Below are 19,508 nucleotides of genomic sequence, written 5' to 3' on the forward strand. Positions count from 1 at the left end.
GGGTGGGATTGAGTGGGCCATGGGCCCTTCCCTAGGTGGAGGATAAATCGGGGATAGGGACTGCTAAGAGAGGACTGTTGGCCGGAATGTCCATGTCTTGGGGTCCCTGGGCATGTGGGCTGCCCCGGGCAGGGCTGAGTCCTTGGGAGCCTCCACCTGGGCTGGGAGGGGGTGGTCCTGGGCCCAATGCTGTGCCTGTGGCTGGAGGGAGGGCACCCAAGCCTGAGGGTGGCAGGGCCATGGGGGAGGGGGGCTGATGTAGAGTGGGGATCCCCGTCTGGTCCCAGACCCATCCAGTGGCTGTCAGCACCCTGGGGTGAGCCCCATTTCCCCCCCCCGCAACCCAGGGTCTGGGAGCCCTTCTCTGTGGTCAGGGACTCAGGGGGTTTCCTGAGCCACCTGCGTCCAGGGGTGCCCTCATGCCACAGGCAGCAGGGTAGCACTTGCAGCCCACCGCAGGGGTGCTAGGCAGGCTTTTCTGTGAGCGCTGAGGACGTTGGGTTGGCACCTGTGTGCTGTCTGAGGGCAGGGGCGCCCGACGTTTTGTGTCTCTCGCCGTTTTAGCCATTTGGAAAACATAAGAGGCTTCTCTGAGCACTTTACAGCTAGAAAAAGAAAAACAACCCTCGAGGAGAATGGCTCCTACCTCAAGGGAGCAGGGGGTTTTGTTGGAGCCACAGATCACCAACACTCAGTTTCTTTCTGTTCCCTAAATCTGAAGGTGAATTAAGGCATCTCACTTGAACTGTTGAGGTCAAAATTGCTCTGACTGTGAAGTTCAGGCGTTAAAGGAGATGGTCCAGAAGCGATGGGAAGGCAAGGTGTGTGTTCACAGTTGGGGCTTTTGGGTGGTGGTCAGGTGGACGCAGGGCTGCTGCCACTTCAGGGAGCACTGCCTCTTCAGGGAGCACTGCCTCTTCAGGGAGCACTACCTCTGTGCCCACATGCTGGGATGGACCAGCCGACAGGCCTGAGGAGGGGTATAGGGTCAGCACCTCAAAAGGTGGTAACGGAAATAGCCCTTTCCTGGGCACCCAGCTGTGCAGGTGGCCTGGCAACCATTCCTGGGCATGGCTCGGACAGGTCAGGTCAGGGTTTTGGTGGGACCCCCTCCCCCAATGCCTGGAGCCCCTCTGGACTCTCAGGTCTGCTGCCTGGTCCTGGCACCTGAAGTGGAAAGTGCTGTAGCTGTGGACAGAGGTAGGTCAGCTCAGGCTGGGTTGTGCCAGGCAGAGGGTGGCAGCCATGGCACAGTGGGAGTTTAGGGAAGACAATTTGAGGGGCTAGCTTTGTCCAACCCTGCCCCATGCTGGCATGCAGCTGCCAGGGAACACCTGGGCCTCAACGTTGGGTTGTGGGAGGAAGGAGTGTGGGGTGAGATGTCCAAGGCTGGGTGGGCCTCCCCGGCCCTGGCTTGGGGTCCCAGCCTTTGAGCATCCTCCATCAGGACCCTGAATCTCTGCCTCTTCTTCCACCCACCTTCCCTGATACATTTGAGGACACTGCCCCAGCCAGGAAGGGGCAGGCCTCCCGCGTCTGGGGGCATCTCCCAAGGTAGAGAATGGAATCTTCGGTGGCGAACGTGGGCAGCGCTGGGGACTGAGAAGGTGGACTGACCAGGGGCCTCCAGAGAGCACCTGATGCGGTCCCACCCCCATAGTCTGCTGCGCCTGGGCCGAATGCTCTCCAGGTCCCCTCTGTACCCTCTGTCGGAGCCCAGGCCAGGGAGACATTTGGGGTCTGGGTGTGGGGTGTAGGGACAGAGCAGACCCCTGCCTTGGCTGGTGGAGTTGGCAGACCCACCTGCTTGCAGGACACATCCTGGGGGAAGGCCGAGTGTTCTTGCGGCCTTGGCTGGCCCATGGGCCGTGGCTGGGCCGGCCGAGACCCCCTTCCCCTCGGTGGCCCCCCAGTGCACTGTGCATGGGAGCCAGTGATCAGGTCGGGTGTGTGGACTGGGGCCACCGGGCCACCCTCAGCCATCATGAGAAGGGCCCATTTGAGACCAATTTGCTGTCCCTTGCAGGCCGTAGAGCCCTCACCAGGGGACGCTGTGAGGGGCTGGGCTGGGCCAGGCAGGTCAAGGGGTGTCATTAGACACTCCCTGCAGGGGCGAGGAGACGTATCAGCTGGAAGAAATACCCGACATCCCCCTCTCCACTCTCATGCCCCTTCCCCCCTCTATCCTGGGTTGAACCTGACCTAGGGCGTCCTGGCTGGAGAGGGCTGCCTGGGGAAGTGAGCTCTAGGAGATTCTGCTTTGCCAGAACCTTCGTGGACCATGGGGGTGTCCATGGCCCATCTGCACCCCACCCCTTTTGGGGGATACTGTTGACATTGTTAGGCATGGCTCATGCCAGGCCCAGCTGTGGGAGATGCTCCCAGGACCCCCTTGGGAGCCCCCTGGGTGGCAGGGCCTTGGGGTGGTGTGCTTGCAGCTGTGCTGGCGCCATGGAGGAGAGGCTGGGCCTGGGAGGCGTCTCTGCACAGCCACTGGCTGGGTGGGTGGCCTCCCCGGGGGGTGTGCTCATGGCCTCCAGGGGGAAGGGCTCATTTTCCTCTCTGCCGTGGCCCCCCCTCTTGGGTCCAGGTCCACTGGGCCTTGGCATGGGCTCAGGAATTCCAGGCTATCTCAGCCCCTTCCAGCTTCCTCAGCAGGGCGCAGAGCTGCTTCTGTCCTCGCGGCCCCATCTGGAAAGCGTTAACACCGTGTCAGCGGCAGAGGGCCGGCAGTGGCGGGCTCCTGGGGGAGCGGAAGCCGCCTCCTCCCCAGCACACCCCCCGCAGCCACTCCTGCCCTCGGCTCCATCCCCAGTGAGTTTGTGGAGGCCAGGCCTGTGGCCAGCAGGGTGGGGCTTGAGGCTGGGGAGGGGCGGGTAGGCTGGGGGGAGCTGGTAGGGTTGAACGTGCTGGGGGAAGGGTGAGAGGTCTGGGGAAGGGGCAGACCCTGGTGGCGGAGGGGGAGGGGCACACCCCTCCCCCATGGGGCTTCTAGGGGCTTGTCCTTGAGGGGCCTTTGAAGCCTGCCACCTTCTAGCTACAGCCGGCCCACGCATATTCCTGGTGCCCACATGTCCCTCCAGTGGGAGACACGAATGGGGGACCCACATCCACTCTCTGGCTCCCCTCCCTTACCTGCCTCAGCTCCTGGCCCCATCCAGCCCATTCTGGGCAGCCAGAGCTGGTTCCCAGGCCTTTGTGCTGACCCTGCAGGAACGGCCTCATTCGGCTGATGACACTTGTTAGTGTGGCCTTCTGGACATTCCAGCCCTGGGACGTCCCTGCCTACCCCACGTGACCGGCCATCAGACAAACACTGCTGGGCTCATGGTGAAGCTGTGCCTTCCTCTCTGGTGCCACCTGCTCGGCCGGGACACCAGGCTGCAGATAGGCCTTGGGCTCCTGTGGCCGCTGGGAACCTGGCTGCAGTAGGCGCGGGAGCAGGGGACAGGCGTCCCCAACTGAAGCCTAGCGGTCCTGGGGCTGCAGCACGTACCTTTAGGCTGTTTTTCCCTCCATCTCCCCCAAGCTGGTGAGGGACCTGCAGCCCCATCATCACTTCATTGTCACTCTAAAGGGCCCGTGGTGCTCATTCCCACGAAAGGGCACTCGGTAAACAGCTTGGGGGTCTCTGAGCCCCATCCCCTTGGAGTAGCTTTCCCTGCTGGCAGAGTCCACCCTGTGCCATCAGGGCTCTGCTGGTGCCTGGCTGAGCTGTGGGAGAACTTAGCCAGGTGCCCAGGGAAAGGTACTGGTCTAATGGAAGAAGGGCAGCCAGGCTGCAGTGAGAATATCCTTCTTGCTGTCCCCACTTTGGGGACCTGTGGGGCTCAGGTGGCAGAGGGCTCCGAGGAGCTGGCTGTCCTGCTTTCACTAAGAAGCCGGTGGTGTCGTCCTGCATTCGACAGGTACACATGGGTGTGTGAACATTTTCATGCCTGCACACATGTGTGTGAGACAGTCAGGCAGAAGTAAAGACAGACAGACAAATGGAGACAGAGTTCCAGAGCCCTGGAGCAGCCCCTGGGCCTGCTGGCTGCCTCTGTGCTGTGGTCAAGACTGCGCCTTCCTGCCTGACCAGGTGGCTGGGGACAGCGAGGTGACCCAGGCCTTGCCGCCTCGTTCCTGTCCCACGTGCTGACATGGAGGCGTGGGCTCCTTGCAGAACTTCCCATGCAGGACTCTCACGCCTGGTTCATGGCTGCTGCTCACCCTGGCTCCCAGGCTCCCTTGGCTGGTAGGCCCAGCCCTGGTATTGCAGATGGACTCTGGGTGCTGCCTTTGTACCTGTGAGGAACCTGCCCTCGCCTGTGCCCATCCTCAAGGACGGGGGTCCATCCCCGAGCCGTGGGCAGCAGGGAGCTGGGAGGTGCCATACCAGGGCCAGCCTCACCCTTCCCATGGCAGCTGGCAGGGGAGGTGGCAGTGGCCCTTTCCCAGGAGCTGCTGCATGTCAAAACCGGTCCCTGACGCAGCCCATGGTGTTGAAATAAGAGCTCGCAGGTTTCCCAACATCCTGTCTTCCGGTCACAGGACCGGGTGTCAGGCGGCCCTCGTGGGGTCCAGGCACCCACTTCCCTCCCTGGGACTCCGTTTCCTCATCGGGTGAGTGAGAGGAGGTCACCCCTCCCTCACGGCTGCTGAGCACACAGGCGGAGGGCATGACGTTTGGCAAGGTGACATCACTCCGGGTCCATGTCATCTTATAACGTCCCCATTTGACAGTGGGGGAGACTGAGGCTCAGTTGCTTGCCTTGGAGTGGAGGGGCGGGATTTGAACGCAGGTGTTTCTGTCCTCTTTTTCTCCTCCCACGAGGAAGAGAAGAGGGGAAGAGGTGGGTGGGGTGTCTGGCTGACATGGGAAGGGCAGTGGCCCTGTGCCCAGCACCCTGCCCTGTCTGAGGGCCAGCCTGGGGTCTGACCTTGGCTGCCCTGAACTGGACCTATAGGCCCTTTGCTGGGCTGGCCACCCTTCTTGAGGTGGGACCTGGGGAGCCTCGGGCAGCCCCAGTGAGCATCTCTGTCCCTTTGGCTGCAGTGGGCCTGGCCTGTGAGTGGGCAGGGAGAGTGGCTGCTGTGGGGGTGAAGTACAGTTGTGGTCCCTTGTTCCAGATAGTGGCTCTAGGGGATACACTGGGGCCCTCCCCTAACCTGGGTGGGTGTTCTTGGGTCTGCTGTTCAGGGGAGGAGATGGAGGTGCAGAGAGACTGAGTGACCAGCCTGGGGACACACGGCTGACAGGCAGGGTCTACTGCTGGACAGTGCAGTCCTACTCTCTGAATTCTGTCTCGGACATGGGAAGAGAGGACACAGTGGAGCGTTATGCACTCAGGGTGGATTCTGTCTGCTGTTCTGTGCTCTGTGACCTAAGCCTGTCTCCCAGCCTCTCTGATCCCTTAGGGGCCTTTGTGGGCTGGGCATGGAGATGGTTGACAGTTCTGAAATCCTGCTCTGTCGGCAAAGGGGCAGTGCGGGAGGCTGGGGAGGGGCGCAGGAGCCGACCCGACCCCAGCCCGATGCCCTGCCAGGCGGGGCCTGGGATTCTACGAACCCTTGTGGTCAGACCTCACCCAGCTGTGGCGTCTGCCTGTCGCCTGTCAGCAGGGGAGGGGCCCCGGGCCGTCTCTTATGGAGGAGGAAGTAGGTGCCCAGAGAGGGCAAGGGGCTTGGCCTGGGCCGCACAGCAAGGCGCCGCAGAGCTGGGGGCAGCACAGAGAGGTGGTCGCCGGGAGACCTGGCCTGGGGAGGTGGATGTGGCGCTCTGGTAAGGTACAGACTGCCGGGGGCAGGGTGGGAGGAGACGTGGGTTCTAGCCTGTGGTCTGTGGCAAGTTTAGCCTGGGCTAGGATGGCAGTCGTGGTAAGGATGGTGCTGACCAGGGTAGCTCTACTTGATTGAGCATGTGCTGTGCCAAGAACCGTGGCCTGTGCCGCCTGCACAGGGGCATCTGTGAGCCCCTCTCCCAAAAGAGGTGGCATCCCTTGGTCTTCATGCTTCTCAGTCAGGAGGTGGCAATGGGCTGGGGCCCTGGGCCACAGCTGGACAACTGCCCGCGTGTTGAAGGTGTCTGCAGGCCTCTTCCCATGTCTTGCCAGACACTGGAGCCCATGGTGTTATACCCGGAGGGAGGTATATGGTGCCTCCTCCAGGAAGCCCTCCTCCATGGTGCCCCTGGAGAGCGCCTCCTCCTCCTGCCCTACTGGGGGGTGGGCCCCTTGCGTTCTTAGAAGAGACCGCTGCCGACCCGCGACTGGGTGTGCCCTGGGCAGGGCCCAACCTGCAGACTGCCTGTTCCCGGTCCAGGGGGCGTGGGGGGAGCAGGCGTCCTCTTACCCAGCGTCTCTGTGCCGGCCGTGTGTGCAGTGTGGCCATCTGTGGTCTCGGTCGATCCTCACAGCCTCTGGGAGCTGTGAGCACTGTCTCCTTTCAGAGTGAGGATGCCGCGAGCCCACGAGGCTGAGTCAGCCGCTCCGGCCCCGCCCAGCCCCGAGCTGGGCAGCCGGAACTGGCACCCGCCTGCCCGGTGGCCGAGGAGGGCTGGTGCCATGGCCACTTGTCCACTTGTCCAAAGAGCCGGCTGGCCCTTTGCAGTGATTGAGGGCCGCTCACTCAGGGTGGGCCGGCCAAGCACCAGGGCTCTGGGGCCCCCAGTTCCAAGAGGAGCATCTGGGGGGGTCTCTTCCTCCTTCCTTCGTGGCCCCTCCCTCATCTCAGTATGTTGAGTTCCAAGGAAGTGTAGCTGTTTCCGTGGACACTAAGAATATGGTCCGGAGCTTCTTGAGCTGCCGGGGGCAATGAGCTTAGGGCAGGGAAGTGGGTACCCGGGTTGCACGGCAAGGCCGCAGCTGTGAGGCATTTGAATCAGTCTTCTGCCTCACAGCCACTTCCTTCTTCTGCAGAAGAGGAAATAAAGGCTCAGAGAGGCCGTTACACCTGCTCAAGGCTACACAGCATGTCAGTGCCTGGGTGACTACTTGGGCCCTGTTACAAACCGGTGCTCGCTCAGCTGCTTCCTAAGGGTGTGTCAGTCCTGCAGCCTTGTCCTGGCCCATTCCTGGCGTTCCTCCCCCTACCCCATCCTCTCTTCACTAGGTCTTTATTTGGCACCTGCTATGTGCTAGGCTCTGGACTGAACACCGGGGATGTCACTATGAGCCTGCCCTCAGGAGCCTTTGGCTAGGTAGGAAGAGGCCCCTACCTGGCTGGGAGGATCAAGGAAGGCTTCTTGGAGGAGGTGTTGTCTAAATGGAGCCTGGAGGACTGAGTTGGAATGAGCGGCCAGGAGGAGGGTGGGGGAGTTGGAGGCCAAAGGAAGGGCATGTCCAAGGCTAGAGGCGAGAGTGCCTAGTGTGTTCTTGGAAATGACCCAGTTCCCAAGGCAGAGGCAGAGAGTGGGCAGGGCCGGGGCACCACAGAGGGGTGTGAGTGGAGGAGGGACCGTGCTTCAGGAATAGACCAGGGTGGGTGGTGGCTGCTGGCCTTGCTGTCTGGTGGGTCCCAGGAATCTTATCTCCCGTATTCCCAGGAATTTTGCTTCCCGGGTGTCCTGGAAATCTTGCCTTCAGTATCCCAGGAGCCCTGAGTGCACTTCGCTGCCTGGCCTGCATCTGGCCTGGTCCCCGAGGTGGCCCCTGGCCCTTTTTGGAGTTCCGGGTGGGCCTGCTGGGGGTCGCTGCAGGAAGGGGCAGCAGGTGCAGCGTTCCAGGCAGGCCCTGGTCCAGAACTGGCCCTGGTTCATCCCTGGGTCAGCCCAGGGTCTGGACGGGCCTGGCTTTTGCATGAGAGGGGCTGGCGTGAAGGCTAGCCCCTGTTTCCCTCTGGGCGGGTGGGCGCAGGGCTGGCAGGGTCGCCCTGGAGGCTTTCAGGCCTGAGGCTGCTTCCAGGCTGCACCGGGGTAGGCCTGAGGGGCAGTGGGCAGGTGGTGCCTTTTAGTAGAATTCAGACTGCTAGAGGAACTCGGAACCTGTGTCTGGCCTGAAGGGCATTTTGGGTGGGGGAGTTGGTCTAAGTGGCTAATCGGGAAGATGCTGATGTCTGTGAAACGCCCCCCAAAGCTAATAGTACACAGCAGCACCCCACAACCGTGATACCCAAGCCAGACAGAAGATTCCAAGCAGCCCCGGCCCCCACCTGCACCGCCGGCATCTTGCGGCCCCTGGCCGCACCCCCGCCTATAGATGATGGTCTCTCTTATCATTTTAAACCAAACTGGAGCACAGATTTTCAGTTTCTGGCAAAGTTGAGCCCCCTCCCACTCGCGAATGGAAGGGGTGGGGATTGACCCCGTGCCTGACCTCCTGTTTGGGGAGCAGGGGGAGACCTTCTCCCACCCCCCCAGGGAGGGGACAGTTCTTGGAGCCCTGGGGCCTGGGTGGGTGCCACCAGTCCCAGCTCCTGTTTTGTCCCTGCGTCTGCCCTGGCCTGGGGCAGGGTCGGGGGTCCTAGGGGTTTCTGGGTACTCAGCAGGGTGGGTGGGAGTGTATGTGCGCCTGCCTCGTGTGATGCTCTGTCTGTGTCCAAGTGTCTGTCCATCCGTACTGCCTCTGTCCTGGAAGTCATCGCCCCCCTGGTGGGGGTGGAGGTTCCCACCGGTGCCTGGTGCCTCAGCCTACAGCTCCTGCTCTGGCCAGAAGCACCTGGCCTGGCGGCCCCTCCCTGGTACTGCACCTCCCCTGCCTCCTCCTCCCTCCTCCGTCCTCCCTCCCTCGCTTCCTCCCTTCTCCCTCCTTCCTCCTGTCCTCCATTTTCCTCCTCTCCTTCCTCTCCTCCTGCCTCCCTCCCTGGTGCACTTCGTGGTCAGGCAGCCTTGGGCTCATCTCTGGCTGGCCGGGGACTGGCCATGTGGCATTGGGCAAGCTGGTGCCTGTGTCTCTGAGCCTCCCTTCTCACTTCCATGAAGAATGTAATGCATATGGTCTTTGAAAGGACCCCGAATAAGGTACATACACTACAAAGCAATTGGAAACTGCTAGTTGCTCTCCTGGGTTGGCGTTTGCAGGGGGAAGCTGGAATGTTGGCACACGCCCTTCCCCATCCTTAGAAGCCCTGGCATCTCAGAAGAGTGAGGAACCTGGGGGCTTAGGAGCTGGGCACAGGACTGCATAGGTGCAGGGTCCTGTCTGAGGGAGGGGTTGCACTGGGGATACAGGATGCATTCGCTTCCCTGTGGCTGGGCTGGCTTCTCGGACAGCATGTCTTCTGGCTGGGAGCAAGTGACTGCATCCGTGTCCTACCCCTTCGCCCTGTGCTTCCTTACGCACCCTGAGACAGCCCACCTGGGGCTGGACCCAGCGAGGGTCTGGCTCTGGGGAGTGGGGACCCCCGTCTTGCTCATCCCTGTAGGCAGGACCTCCGAGGGCCTCTTGGGGAAGGTAGAATGGTATTGCTCTCCACAGGCACCCCCAGCCACTGACGGGCCCATCCGGCCACCCTAGCTGTGCCACCGTGTGCTGCCCGCACAGTCGATGGGTGACAGACAAGTAATAAGACTTGGGGGTCAGGTGGCCCATCCATGGACGCCAGCAGGGCTCAGACCTGTTGGAGTGGGGTCCTGCTGGGGTGGAGGTCCTCCTGGGTCAGGGTTCTGCCTGGTCCAGGCCCAGCCTACCCCGTTGCTCATTCCAGGGCCCCTCAGGGTGAGACCCAGTGGTCGGGGGTTCCCCCGAATCCCAAGCACCTGCAGTGGGGCTGGCCCCTGATCAGAATGCACCCCCCATTCCCCCATTGGGAGGCATAACTTGATAACTTGCACACGTACAGCTGAGGTTTGAACACGTGTCCTGTAGAGGGGACCCATATGTCACCAGGCTCCACCCGTGGGCAGCCACCCAGGTAACTGCTGTCGGTTCTCCCTAGGGCTGGTTTTCTCTCTCCTGAGGCACCAGGGGGACGGAGTTCTTGGGCTGCTGCAGGGCTGGGCTGGGGCCGTGGCCGCGGATGTAGTGGGGAGCAGTGCCGCGCCGCCCGTGTCTCAGTGCCTGTGAGCACCCCCCTCCTGGCTGTCTGCCTTGAGCACACTGCTCTATCCGGGCCGGGGTATGCTCTGCATTAGCAGTTTCCCAGGGGTGCCTTGTGTCCACTCCCCTGGGGCCCGGCCCCCTCCCTCCACGCCCTTGTTGGACATGCCATAGCCTAGGCAGGCTGCTGCCCCTGATGGGTGGAGACGGGCTGGAGTGGGGTCCGGAGTCCAGGTCCTGTGACCACTGCCACCCTGAACTGGATTTGAGGGGAGCGAGGAACACCCCAATTGCCCAGATTTTAGTGTTTATCCTGTCATCTGCTTTCACCCCTTCTTTTGTCTTGTGCATTTTAATCTGTTGCTCTGTCCTGATGTCAAGAGCAGCTCCTGCCCCATCAGGTCCGGGGAGGGGTGCTGGGTGAGGTGACGTGGGATGCGGACCCCTGAGGGGCGAGCGGGAAGCCTCTGCAGAGTGGGCTCAGTGCCAGCCCATGCCAGGTGTGTGGGGACGGCCTGCAATGGCCAGGAGCCTCCGTCCACTGTGCCGTCTTCCCGGAGGCGTGGCCTGCGGACTGGCACAGGCTGAGCAGGTTCCATGCAGACTGTGCTCGGGCACTGGGGACAGGTGCAGCGTGAAGCTGGCAGCTCCCTCCGTTCTGAGCAAGGCCGGAGAGGGCAGGGAGTACAGGTGAGGCCTTGGGCTCCTGGGAGGGGTCCCGGGGGTGCCAGGCCACACCAGATGAGCTCAGGCCAGGTTCTTGGCTTGCTCCTGGTGCCGCGGGAAAGAGGCAAGTTCTCCATGGGCTGGAGCCGCCTCTGGGAGCCTTCTCCCACAGCCCAGGACCGCAGTGTGGCAGGGTCAGCCTGCGACGTTGCGGGGTGGGTGGGGACAGGTAGTGCGCCCGTCTACGGAAGGTGGAAGGGGCCAAGTGCTAGGGGTGCTGGAGGGAAGTGATGTGCTTGTGAGTCAGGCCCTGCTCCGTGGCGCCCCATGTGCTGTCCGGGCTGGGGTCAGGGGTGGCATGTGACTGGAAGGTGACCATGCCAAGGCGCAGAGGCTGAGCCTGGGTTCTTGCCACCTCCCCAGCTGGCCTGGGGACATGTAGCTCCAGCATGTAACTCCAGTTATCTGAGTGTCCCGGGGTCCATAACAAGTGCCACAAACCACAAGAACTTATTCCCTCTGGGTTCTGGAGGCCAGAGGTCCATAACCGAGGAGTCACTGGGTCTGCTTTTCCGAGCCCGGAAGGGAGGGTTCTTCCCATGGCTTCTAGCATCTGGAGGCTCCGGTTGTCCTTGGCTTAGAGACAGTCACTGGGCACTGGGATCTCTGCACTGCCATGTGACCTTCTTCGTGTCCGAGTGTGCAACCGGCTCTCCCTCTTCTTAGGAGGACACCTGTCGTATTGGATCAGGAGTCCTACTCCCGCACCCCCAAAGCGCCGTTTGGCCTCATTGTAACCAATCACATCTTCAAAGACCCTGTTCCAAATATGGTCACATCTGCGTGTCTGGAAGTCAGCACTCGAGCTGATCCTTTGGGGACAGCACTCAGCCCGCAATGCCAGGCTCAGTTACCGGCTCGGAGTCCCGTGGTCGGGTCTGGGATGGGAGCCTCTGACTTGTGTGTGAGTGGCCACTGTGCCTGGCCACTCTGGGAGGTAGCTGGATGTTGCATGTGCCAAGGAAGGTGATTCCCACAGCTGAGGGTGGAGACTTGGGGTCCGGGGGTGGCTGAGGCAAGCTCTTCCTGCAGAGATAGCAGCCTTCTGGTCCCTAGCCACGCCCTTGGCTGTAGCAGGGTCCCCTCAGCCTTGCCTTCCCTTCTGGCTGAAACGGAGATGGGGGTTGGCAGTGGAGCTCCATGTGCTGGTGCTGCTGTCTGTCAGTCAGTCAACATACAGGCTGTGAGCACACTCTCTGGCCTACTGACCTCCTGCCAGGCTGGCGGGCAGGTGGATGAAAGGCCTGGTTGGGGCTGGTGGGTGACAACACTGGGGGAGGATCCCAGATGGGGCTGGGCAGTGCCCACGGTGCCCAGGGTCCTGGACCCCAATCCTCCTGGGAGGGGAGCCTGAGATGGGTGTCCCTTGCTTCCTAGGTGCGGGAGGCCAGTATCGGGCCGGTGGTCAGGGCTGCTTTGGGGGTTCTGAGGTACACCCCTACGGGACAGTGAGTAGGACGACTGCCCCATTGCCGAGGGTCTGAGCAGAGAGAGACAGACCGATGTTGACGGGTGGCGGAGAGGAGGCAGGGCCGTGAGCCTGTGGCCATGGCTCTCCCCAACGGTCTGTGGCTCTGACATCCTTCCAGCATTTTCTCAGCATGCACGGCATGGCTGCATCCATCGGGCGTGCTTCCCACCCACCTCCCCTGGCAATGGCAGGGCCATGTGCTCCCCTCCCTTGTCCCCAGGTGGCCTCCCCTCATTCCTGGAGGTGGACAGGACCCGCCTTCCCCCTTAAGGAGACAGAGACCCTAGACAGGAAGACACTGGTCTGAGCTCACTCAGTTGTCCGTACGTCCAGAGCAGACATACAGATACTTGCTGGGCCAAGTGCCTCCTAGGAGGTAGGCGTCTCCGCAGAGGCACTGGGCAAAGGCCAGAGCCCGGGGGCCTGGACTGTGGGGACTATGGGCCACAGGCCATGGACTATCATCCTGGGCCCCTCGCTGCCCGACATGAACCTCTGTCTTTCCAGAGGCCTCGCATGGGGAGGGCACAGAGCCCCTGAGCTGGGATTTGGGGTTCCTGTCCAGCTCGGTGGGTCAGCATGCTGTCCTCTGAGTGGGTGACCCAAAGTGGAAGCAGATTCGGGCTGAGCCCCCAATCACCTTCGCTGACGGGGGTGGGATGGGCGCTGCCTCCCTTAGGCCGGGGACTCCAGCCTGCTGGGGCTGCTCAAGCAGCAAGGTGCGAGGAGCAGCTGCGGCCCTGGCCTCTGCCTGGCAGGCACGGAGTGGCCTTGGCACTTCCGCCACCCGCTGCCATCAAGCCCGGGCAGGCCGTGTGCCGGGCCCGTGAGTCATGCCCAGTCCCTGGTGACGGGGGCAGGCAGTGGGCTGGCCCCCAGCCAAAGTGCCGAGGCCTGCCTGGGTCCCCGGAGAGCCAGGGCTGCAGGGGGAAGGGGCCCCTCTGGGGTGGGGGTTGGGAGCTGGGGTCTGTGCAGTGCAGGCATCTCCCACCCCCAGGGCCCATGCAGGGGCCTCGGCCCCCTGTGCCGATGGGAGGAGGGGAAAGAAAGAGGCTGCAAGGAGGGCTGCGGGCTAGGCAGGCAGGTGGGGCACAGTCCCCTGGATATGACATTCGGGATGGCCAGGGACAGACGGAGCGGGCTCCTCCCGGGCATGTGCAGTGGCCCGGTGCGTCCGCCTTCCTACCCTCTGTAATGGTCTCTGCCCTTGAGGCTGGGGCTTAGCTGGCTCCCCTGTTGCCCGCACCCCACGCCCACTGGCCTTGCTCTGTCCGCGGCTCCTGTCCCCATGCCAGGCAGGAAAATGAAGTTGGCTCCGGAGCCAGCCGGTGGGAGCTGAGCATCCTTGAGCGCCCCTGCCGGCCCCTCGCGGCCAGTTCCAGTGAGGTCTGAGGTCAGAGGAAGGGCTTCCCGTCCTGGGGTCGCGGAACAGAGAGGTGCAGGGGCCTCTGGAGGCACACGGAGCCCCATCTCCTCCTGAGGCTCAGCCAGTAGGAGATAGGTCAGCCCCAGAAGGGTGCCTCTTAGCAGCTGGGGATTGCGGGGGGCCGGGGTGCAGGCCACTGTGTGGGGAATGGCCGGAGGCAGCACCTGAGAAGGAGCTGGGGGTGCAGCACGGACCCTGCGGGCAAAAGCTCAGGGCGACACGGGGTTTGAGCTCCAGCCTCTTGGCAGCCACGTGACCTGGGCAAGGGGTTTGCTGCCCTGAGTCTCACCTGCTGCTTTGGGGTAACAGGGGAATGAATTTCTGGCCCTTGGAGGGTGACTGGAAGTCCCTAGCAGGGAAGGATTGATGAAAGGATCTAAGGCTATGATGAAGCCTGTGGTGAGGGTGCCTGGCCCAGGCTGGGGGCTGGGAGGGTGCACTGTTGGGGGAGGGTGGGTTCAGATTCTCCACTGGCACTTAACAGGGCTGGGGTGCGAGCCCTCTCAGGCCCTACCAACTCTGGCAGGGACAAGCTTCCTGGAGGAGGTGTCCCTACAGGAGCCAGAAGACCCAGAGGGAAGAGGCCTCTGGGCATGTGGCCAGGGCCTTGGGGGTGGCAGAGCTCTGCCTGGCTTCCCAGAGGAGTCGGGGCAGTGGCTCAGTGGGTGGCTCCACTGAGGACACACGGAGGCCCTGGGTCCTCAGCCAGTTGACACTGAGGCACAAGGCAGTGCCCTGTCTCAGACCTGAGCTGCACATGGCACAGGCTCGGTGGAGTGGCCAGTGGTGCCCCTGCCAGCCATATCCTGGGTGGGCTGTGAGGGGTGAGCGAAGAGAAATTGCCTGGGGATGCTGTCAGTGGGGCCCTTCCTCAGACGCCCTCCTCACCTTCTGCCCCGAGACCCGGGAGAGCCCCTTGGTCTGGGTGCTGAGGCCTCCCAGCCCACCCCCTGCCAGATGTGAGCCGGAGGGAAAGGCCTGCTGGCCGAGCCATGGTGTAGCTGCTAGAGCTAAGTGTACCTACCCACCAGGCTGCTGCCGGCCTGCCCGCCCCCCGCACCCTGCTCTCCTGCTCTTGGGCTGCCAGTTGCTTGCTGCGAGGAAGGAAGCTGAGGTTTGGGTAGTGGTGGCTCCAGAAGGCCCAGGCCCCAGCCTCCGGCCCATGATAGGGAGGGGCGAGGACTAAAGAAGGCGGTGGGGGGCCGTGATGGGGCTATAGGGACCCTCCAGGACAAGAGAGGCGTTCTGGGGGCAGGAGAGCAAGGTCAGGCCTCCAGGCCCTGGTGAGTGGGCAGGCGTCGAGCAGGGGTGGTCCACGAAGCCACCATCTTGGACTTGGTTGGACTGGCGCTATGAGCCCCTTGGGATTCATTGGAACAGTAGGTCTGTGGGATTTGGGGAACAGGGACCTTTCATGTCGCACGTCCGACTTTGTCCCAACTGAGGCCCGGAGGGAGGTGGCAGATGGCATGCTGTGAAGTGGTTAGCACACGGCTCTGATGTTTGGTGTTGGCAGGCGTCCGTGGCGTAGATACATGCATGGTGGAATGGTGGGAAACTGGGGAGAGATGCCCTCTGTACGGGCCCAAGCCGGGAGGGGCTGTCTGCTCATACTGTTTGCTCAGTACCTAATACATTCTTGGTGCTCCAGTAAGCCAGGCCCCAGGCTCACATCGATACTTGGGGCATCTGTGCCCCAGAGGGCTTGGCAAAGAGGCAGGGATGGCAGGGAGGCTGCCCTGAGCTCTGGGTCGCACAGGGGGCCTTCCCAGGTGTCATTGCACACTGGGGCACTATGGAGGGGAGGTCCCCCGAGCATCTGTACCCTCCCTGAGTTCTCCCGCAGTGGGGCAGGGCTGGGCTGGAACCACGGCTCTGTGGTGGTCAGCGGCAGGCAGGTTAGGCAGAAAGAGGTGGGGTGGGCTTTGCCAGGGAAGGTGTGGGAGGCAGAAGCCCGACAACCATGGAGGGGTGGGGGGATTGTGTGCTCCTGAGGCTGGTGCATGTGGGTCCGAGGGACGTGGTGGGCTGACAACCAGAATGTGGCCCCTCTCTCCCAACATGGGGCCTCCGGGCCCCATGTTGTCTCTCGGTTCTGAGAGGTAGCCCTGTGATCTCAGACCTGGCGTGCCTCCTGGGGGCCTTTTTTCCCTGCTTACCAAGGATGACAGGAGTTCTTTTCTAAGTGATGAGGCTTATTGGGCACCAATGAACCAGTTCAGTGGGGTGAAGGCCAAGAGGATTCCACAGGAGCTTCCCTTCTTTCTCCTCCCTGTCTTTCCCTTCCAACCCCACCCCAAACACAGGCCCTTGGCCGACTGGCCAGACCCTCAGGTAACTGAGGAGGATCTGGGGGTCGCAGTTGACCACCAGCCATGACTGAATTGGGCTGGTTTACCTCTTGGAAATAAAGGCTTTGATGCTGATTGGGCAAGAACAAAGTAGGTTGGGCCATGATTTGCAGCCCAGACAGGACCTTGCCAGGCCCTCAGCTATTGGTGGCTTTGCCCAAGTGTGGTCCCACCCTGAACCTGATGTGCAGACAGATTGCAAGTTCTAAGAGGAGTGAATAAATGATCCCCGCCAACATGGGCCATGAAGAAACAGGTCCTTGGAGGAGGAGGGCTGCAGCCTTGGGCCTGTCTAGCTCGGTTCTGCCTAAAATAAGACCATGGGGTTGTTTGCATCATTACAGAAATATCACAAGCTTCTGCCCTACAACACAAACCACATAAAAACATAGAAACAGATGCTCCTTCTCCCACTTCAGAGCCCAGAGTCCCAGACCCCCTCCACTCAACCATGTGACCCCGGGGAATGTCTCCTCATCTTCCTTGCATCCCTAGCTGGGCAGGTCTTCACAAGGTACCTGTTCTGCGTGGCTGAGTGTGGAGTGCAGAGGGAAAGAGCTGGGCTGGGGCCCCTGCCGACCACAGATGGAGCTGGGGTCTGAGACATGCCTGTGGGGAGCACAGCAAGCCTAAACCAGCCCGCGGGCCAGGAATTCAGGGAGTCAGTGGATTCTGTGAAGAGCTCGGGGACTTCAGACAGAGGGGCTGAGGCCCCAGAAGAAATGAGCCGATCCGGGTCTCCCGGCAGGTTGGGGTTTCAGGTGGAGAGTGCAGTGTGAGCAGATGTGTGGATGAGGGTGGGGGTGTGGGGACAGTGACCTTGGGGGAGGGGCACGTTGGCTGGAAGGGGAGACCCAGGCCTGGCTGTGGCTGGTCAGTCTGGAGGGGAAGTTTCTCTGCCACTTCTCCGTAGGAGACTTCCAGGAGGCACAGGCCCCGCCCGGGGAACTGGGGTGGAGTGGACAGTGCCGCCTTCCGCCTAGTCCTGGCCCAGCCTCCAGTGTGGCTGCTGGCTGCCTCCCATGGTTGCCTGTGGGCAGGGCTGGGTTGGAGAGGGGTCGTCCCTCGGTGTGAGAGGGTCCGGGATGTCACTGCAGGAGACCTGGTGCCGCCGGGTGACACATAGGTGGCCTGTCCATCTCCAGTAGGGGTGCTGACAACCGGCAGGAGGCATCCGGACAGGGCAGCCCAGCATGCACAAACTTGCCTGGGCTTTGGGGCTCCCAGGAGCGAGGCAGAGGACCCACTGTGCCCCGGGCTGATGGCTGTGGGCTGTGCCCCTGCACCCTGCTCCCCCCACCTGCTGCAGGCTTGGCTGTTGGCCGATGGGCCACAAAGGGCATCCTGTGCATGGAAGAATAGACCCCTTGTGCAGCCAGTGGGGTGGGGTGGGGAGCCACGAAGGCCTCGTCCCCTCCCCTACTTCCCGCAGACATCCCTTGGCACCCAGCGGGTCCATCCTGTCCTGAGCAGCCCTGCACCCTGCTGCTGCCCCTACACTCTGCTGCCGGCCCTGGCATTCCAGGTGCCAATCCTCGCCAGCCCTGCACCCCAGCTGGTGGGACACCCTGCCTTGTGCCTTAGGGTCCCTTTCTTGGCTGTGCCCTTCTCCTGCAGTGACCCCGCCCAGACCCCAGGCTTGCTGCTGACACACCAGGGCATCCCCCACAGAAAGCGATGTGCTGGGAGGGCATGCGGAGGCAGCAACCCCACCCCATTCATTGTACCCTCCTGAAGGACATGTCCCGTCTTTGCTGCAGTCGTGCAGAGGCACTGCCAGCCCCAGCACCATGTGGCCGGGGAACATGCCTGGCAAGGTCACCCGGCTTGCACCAGCCCTTCCGTGGCCGGCATGGCACTCCCACTTGCTGCCCAGCCACAGGCAGGGGGACCCAGGACTGAGGAAGTGAGGCCGGGATCTGTGCCCTCTCCCAGCACGCGGTAGTTGTCCCCAGCCCCTGGGAGTGGCCTGTGGCCACAGGTGTCTGGGCAAGTGTGGTGGGCCGGGCAGACCCTGGGAAAGGGGAACTTGGCCACAAGGCCACCGTGAGCACCATTTGCCTGCTGCTGGCTGCCTCGGCCAGACGCCCGTCCCCTCCGAGGCCCCCTTCCGCCCCCTGGCCACCACGCTGCAGCACCAGAAGCCCCAGGACGCGGAGCCTGCAGGCGGGGGGCTGCCGGGGCCCAGGCTGCCCCTGTGGTGGGAGCTCACGCCCACGCTGGCCATGAGGCTGCACCTGCTCACCTCTCTCTCGGGAGGCGGCCAGCGCTGGCGGGTAGGGGGCTGCAGGTGGCTGGCAGGTGAGGCGGGTTCAGGTGGGCGCTGGGAGGTACCAGATGTCTTTTCTGTCAGGGATGGAGCTCATGGCGGGTCTGGGACTGGGGGACCTGGTGAGAAGGCTGGGTGGGCACCGGGGCCGGCTCTGAGTACACACTTGGGGCCCAGCTGGACAAGGGCGTCTGGGATGTGGCGCTCTCCACTGTTCTCCAGGGAGCCACTGTGGGTCGCTGGCTCCACATGGGCACCTGCCGCTGGGCAGGGTCCAGCGGCTGGTCTGCAGACCTCGTGGCCTGCATGGGAGCCTGGCCAAAGGCACTTCCTCCAGCTGCAGGGCCCTGAGGCTGAGCTGTGGGTCTGGCAGGCGTTCCCACCTCACCTTGGGGGTTGAAAAGCTGGAAGAGCTTTGTAGACGGGGTGGGCGAGTGGGGCGGGTGGTGGGAATCTGCTTGCTCTTGGATGCCATAACCCGGTCCCAAATCTTGGGGTCCAGGGCCGGGCAGAGCCCCCATAACTGCTTGTTGAGCCCAGGATGCAGATCCTCTGTGAGTGGTGGCAGGGAGGGGTGGGGTGTGCAGCCAGCCAGGCCTGATGGCCCCAGACACCTGCTTGATCCTGGGTCTCGGTTCTCATCCTGGGACCCCTGATGACCGTCCTGAGGCCGGGGCATGGGGTTGGGGAGCATTGCAGCTTGGGTGGCGTGGGGCATGCCAGGAGGGGGATGGCTGGTGGGCAGAGCCCCACGCACAGGCTGGCAGCCCCTCTTGGCAGGGAGTGGTGAGAGGTGAGAGATGCAGCAGGTCAAGGATGACATCGCTCCCTCGCCGTGCATCAGGCATGGGCCCCATCCCGGGTCCTTGCCTGTCTCCCTTCTCTTCCTGGCTGTAGTGTTAATCCCAGGGACGCTTGTGCGTTCAGCCCTCCCATGCTCCAAAGCCAGCGTGCAGAGCCCACTTATCTTCCCAGAGGCATCCTTCCAGGGCCCAGGCCTCCCGGTGCCCAGTGGGGACGGAATGTGCTGCGATTCCCGTCTCCTCCCGTCGCCTGCCGCCTGTCACTTCCAGCTGCCGCGGTTTGCTCTCTGCAGTTGTGAACTCTCTGGGAGGTCAGCCAGGGCAGCACGTTAGGGTTGCTTGTAAAACCGAGTCAATAGGTTTTGAATGAGGCAAGTGCAGGAGGGTTTTGGCTTCTGGGGCCAGTGGCGGCATTTTGGAAGTTGTAGGTTCTCCTGTCTAGGACAGGACAGGGGGCTGGCTCGAGATGTCTGACCTGGTGGGACGGGCTTGGGCGTGGGCAGGTC

The 19,508-nt window shown here is 62.7% G+C and overlaps 1 protein-coding gene across 7 annotated transcripts in view; it reads left to right on the forward strand.

Moving 5' to 3' along the window:
* The window catches only part of RXRA (retinoid X receptor alpha), a 96,814-nt gene that overhangs the window by 32,621 nt on the left and 44,685 nt on the right, over positions 1 to 19,508 (forward strand). The window contains exon 1 of one of the 7 annotated variants that reach the window (XM_077139605.1): positions 2,937 to 5,764. The exons of 3 other annotated variants lie outside the window; for them this stretch is intronic. In XM_077139605.1, the coding sequence (XP_076995720.1) occupies positions 5,629 to 5,764 (136 nt within the window). In that variant the 5' untranslated portion in view covers positions 2,937 to 5,628. Of the gene's footprint in view, positions 1 to 2,936; positions 5,770 to 8,651; positions 10,647 to 18,106; positions 18,232 to 19,508 lie in introns of those variants that run through there. 3 more of the 7 variants (XM_077139646.1, XM_077139638.1, XM_077139612.1) reach the window with 3 other exon arrangements.

Source organism: Tamandua tetradactyla, chromosome 2 (genome assembly GCF_023851605.1).
Source record: "Tamandua tetradactyla isolate mTamTet1 chromosome 2, mTamTet1.pri, whole genome shotgun sequence".
NCBI classification, from domain to species: Eukaryota; Metazoa; Chordata; class Mammalia; order Pilosa; family Myrmecophagidae; genus Tamandua; species Tamandua tetradactyla.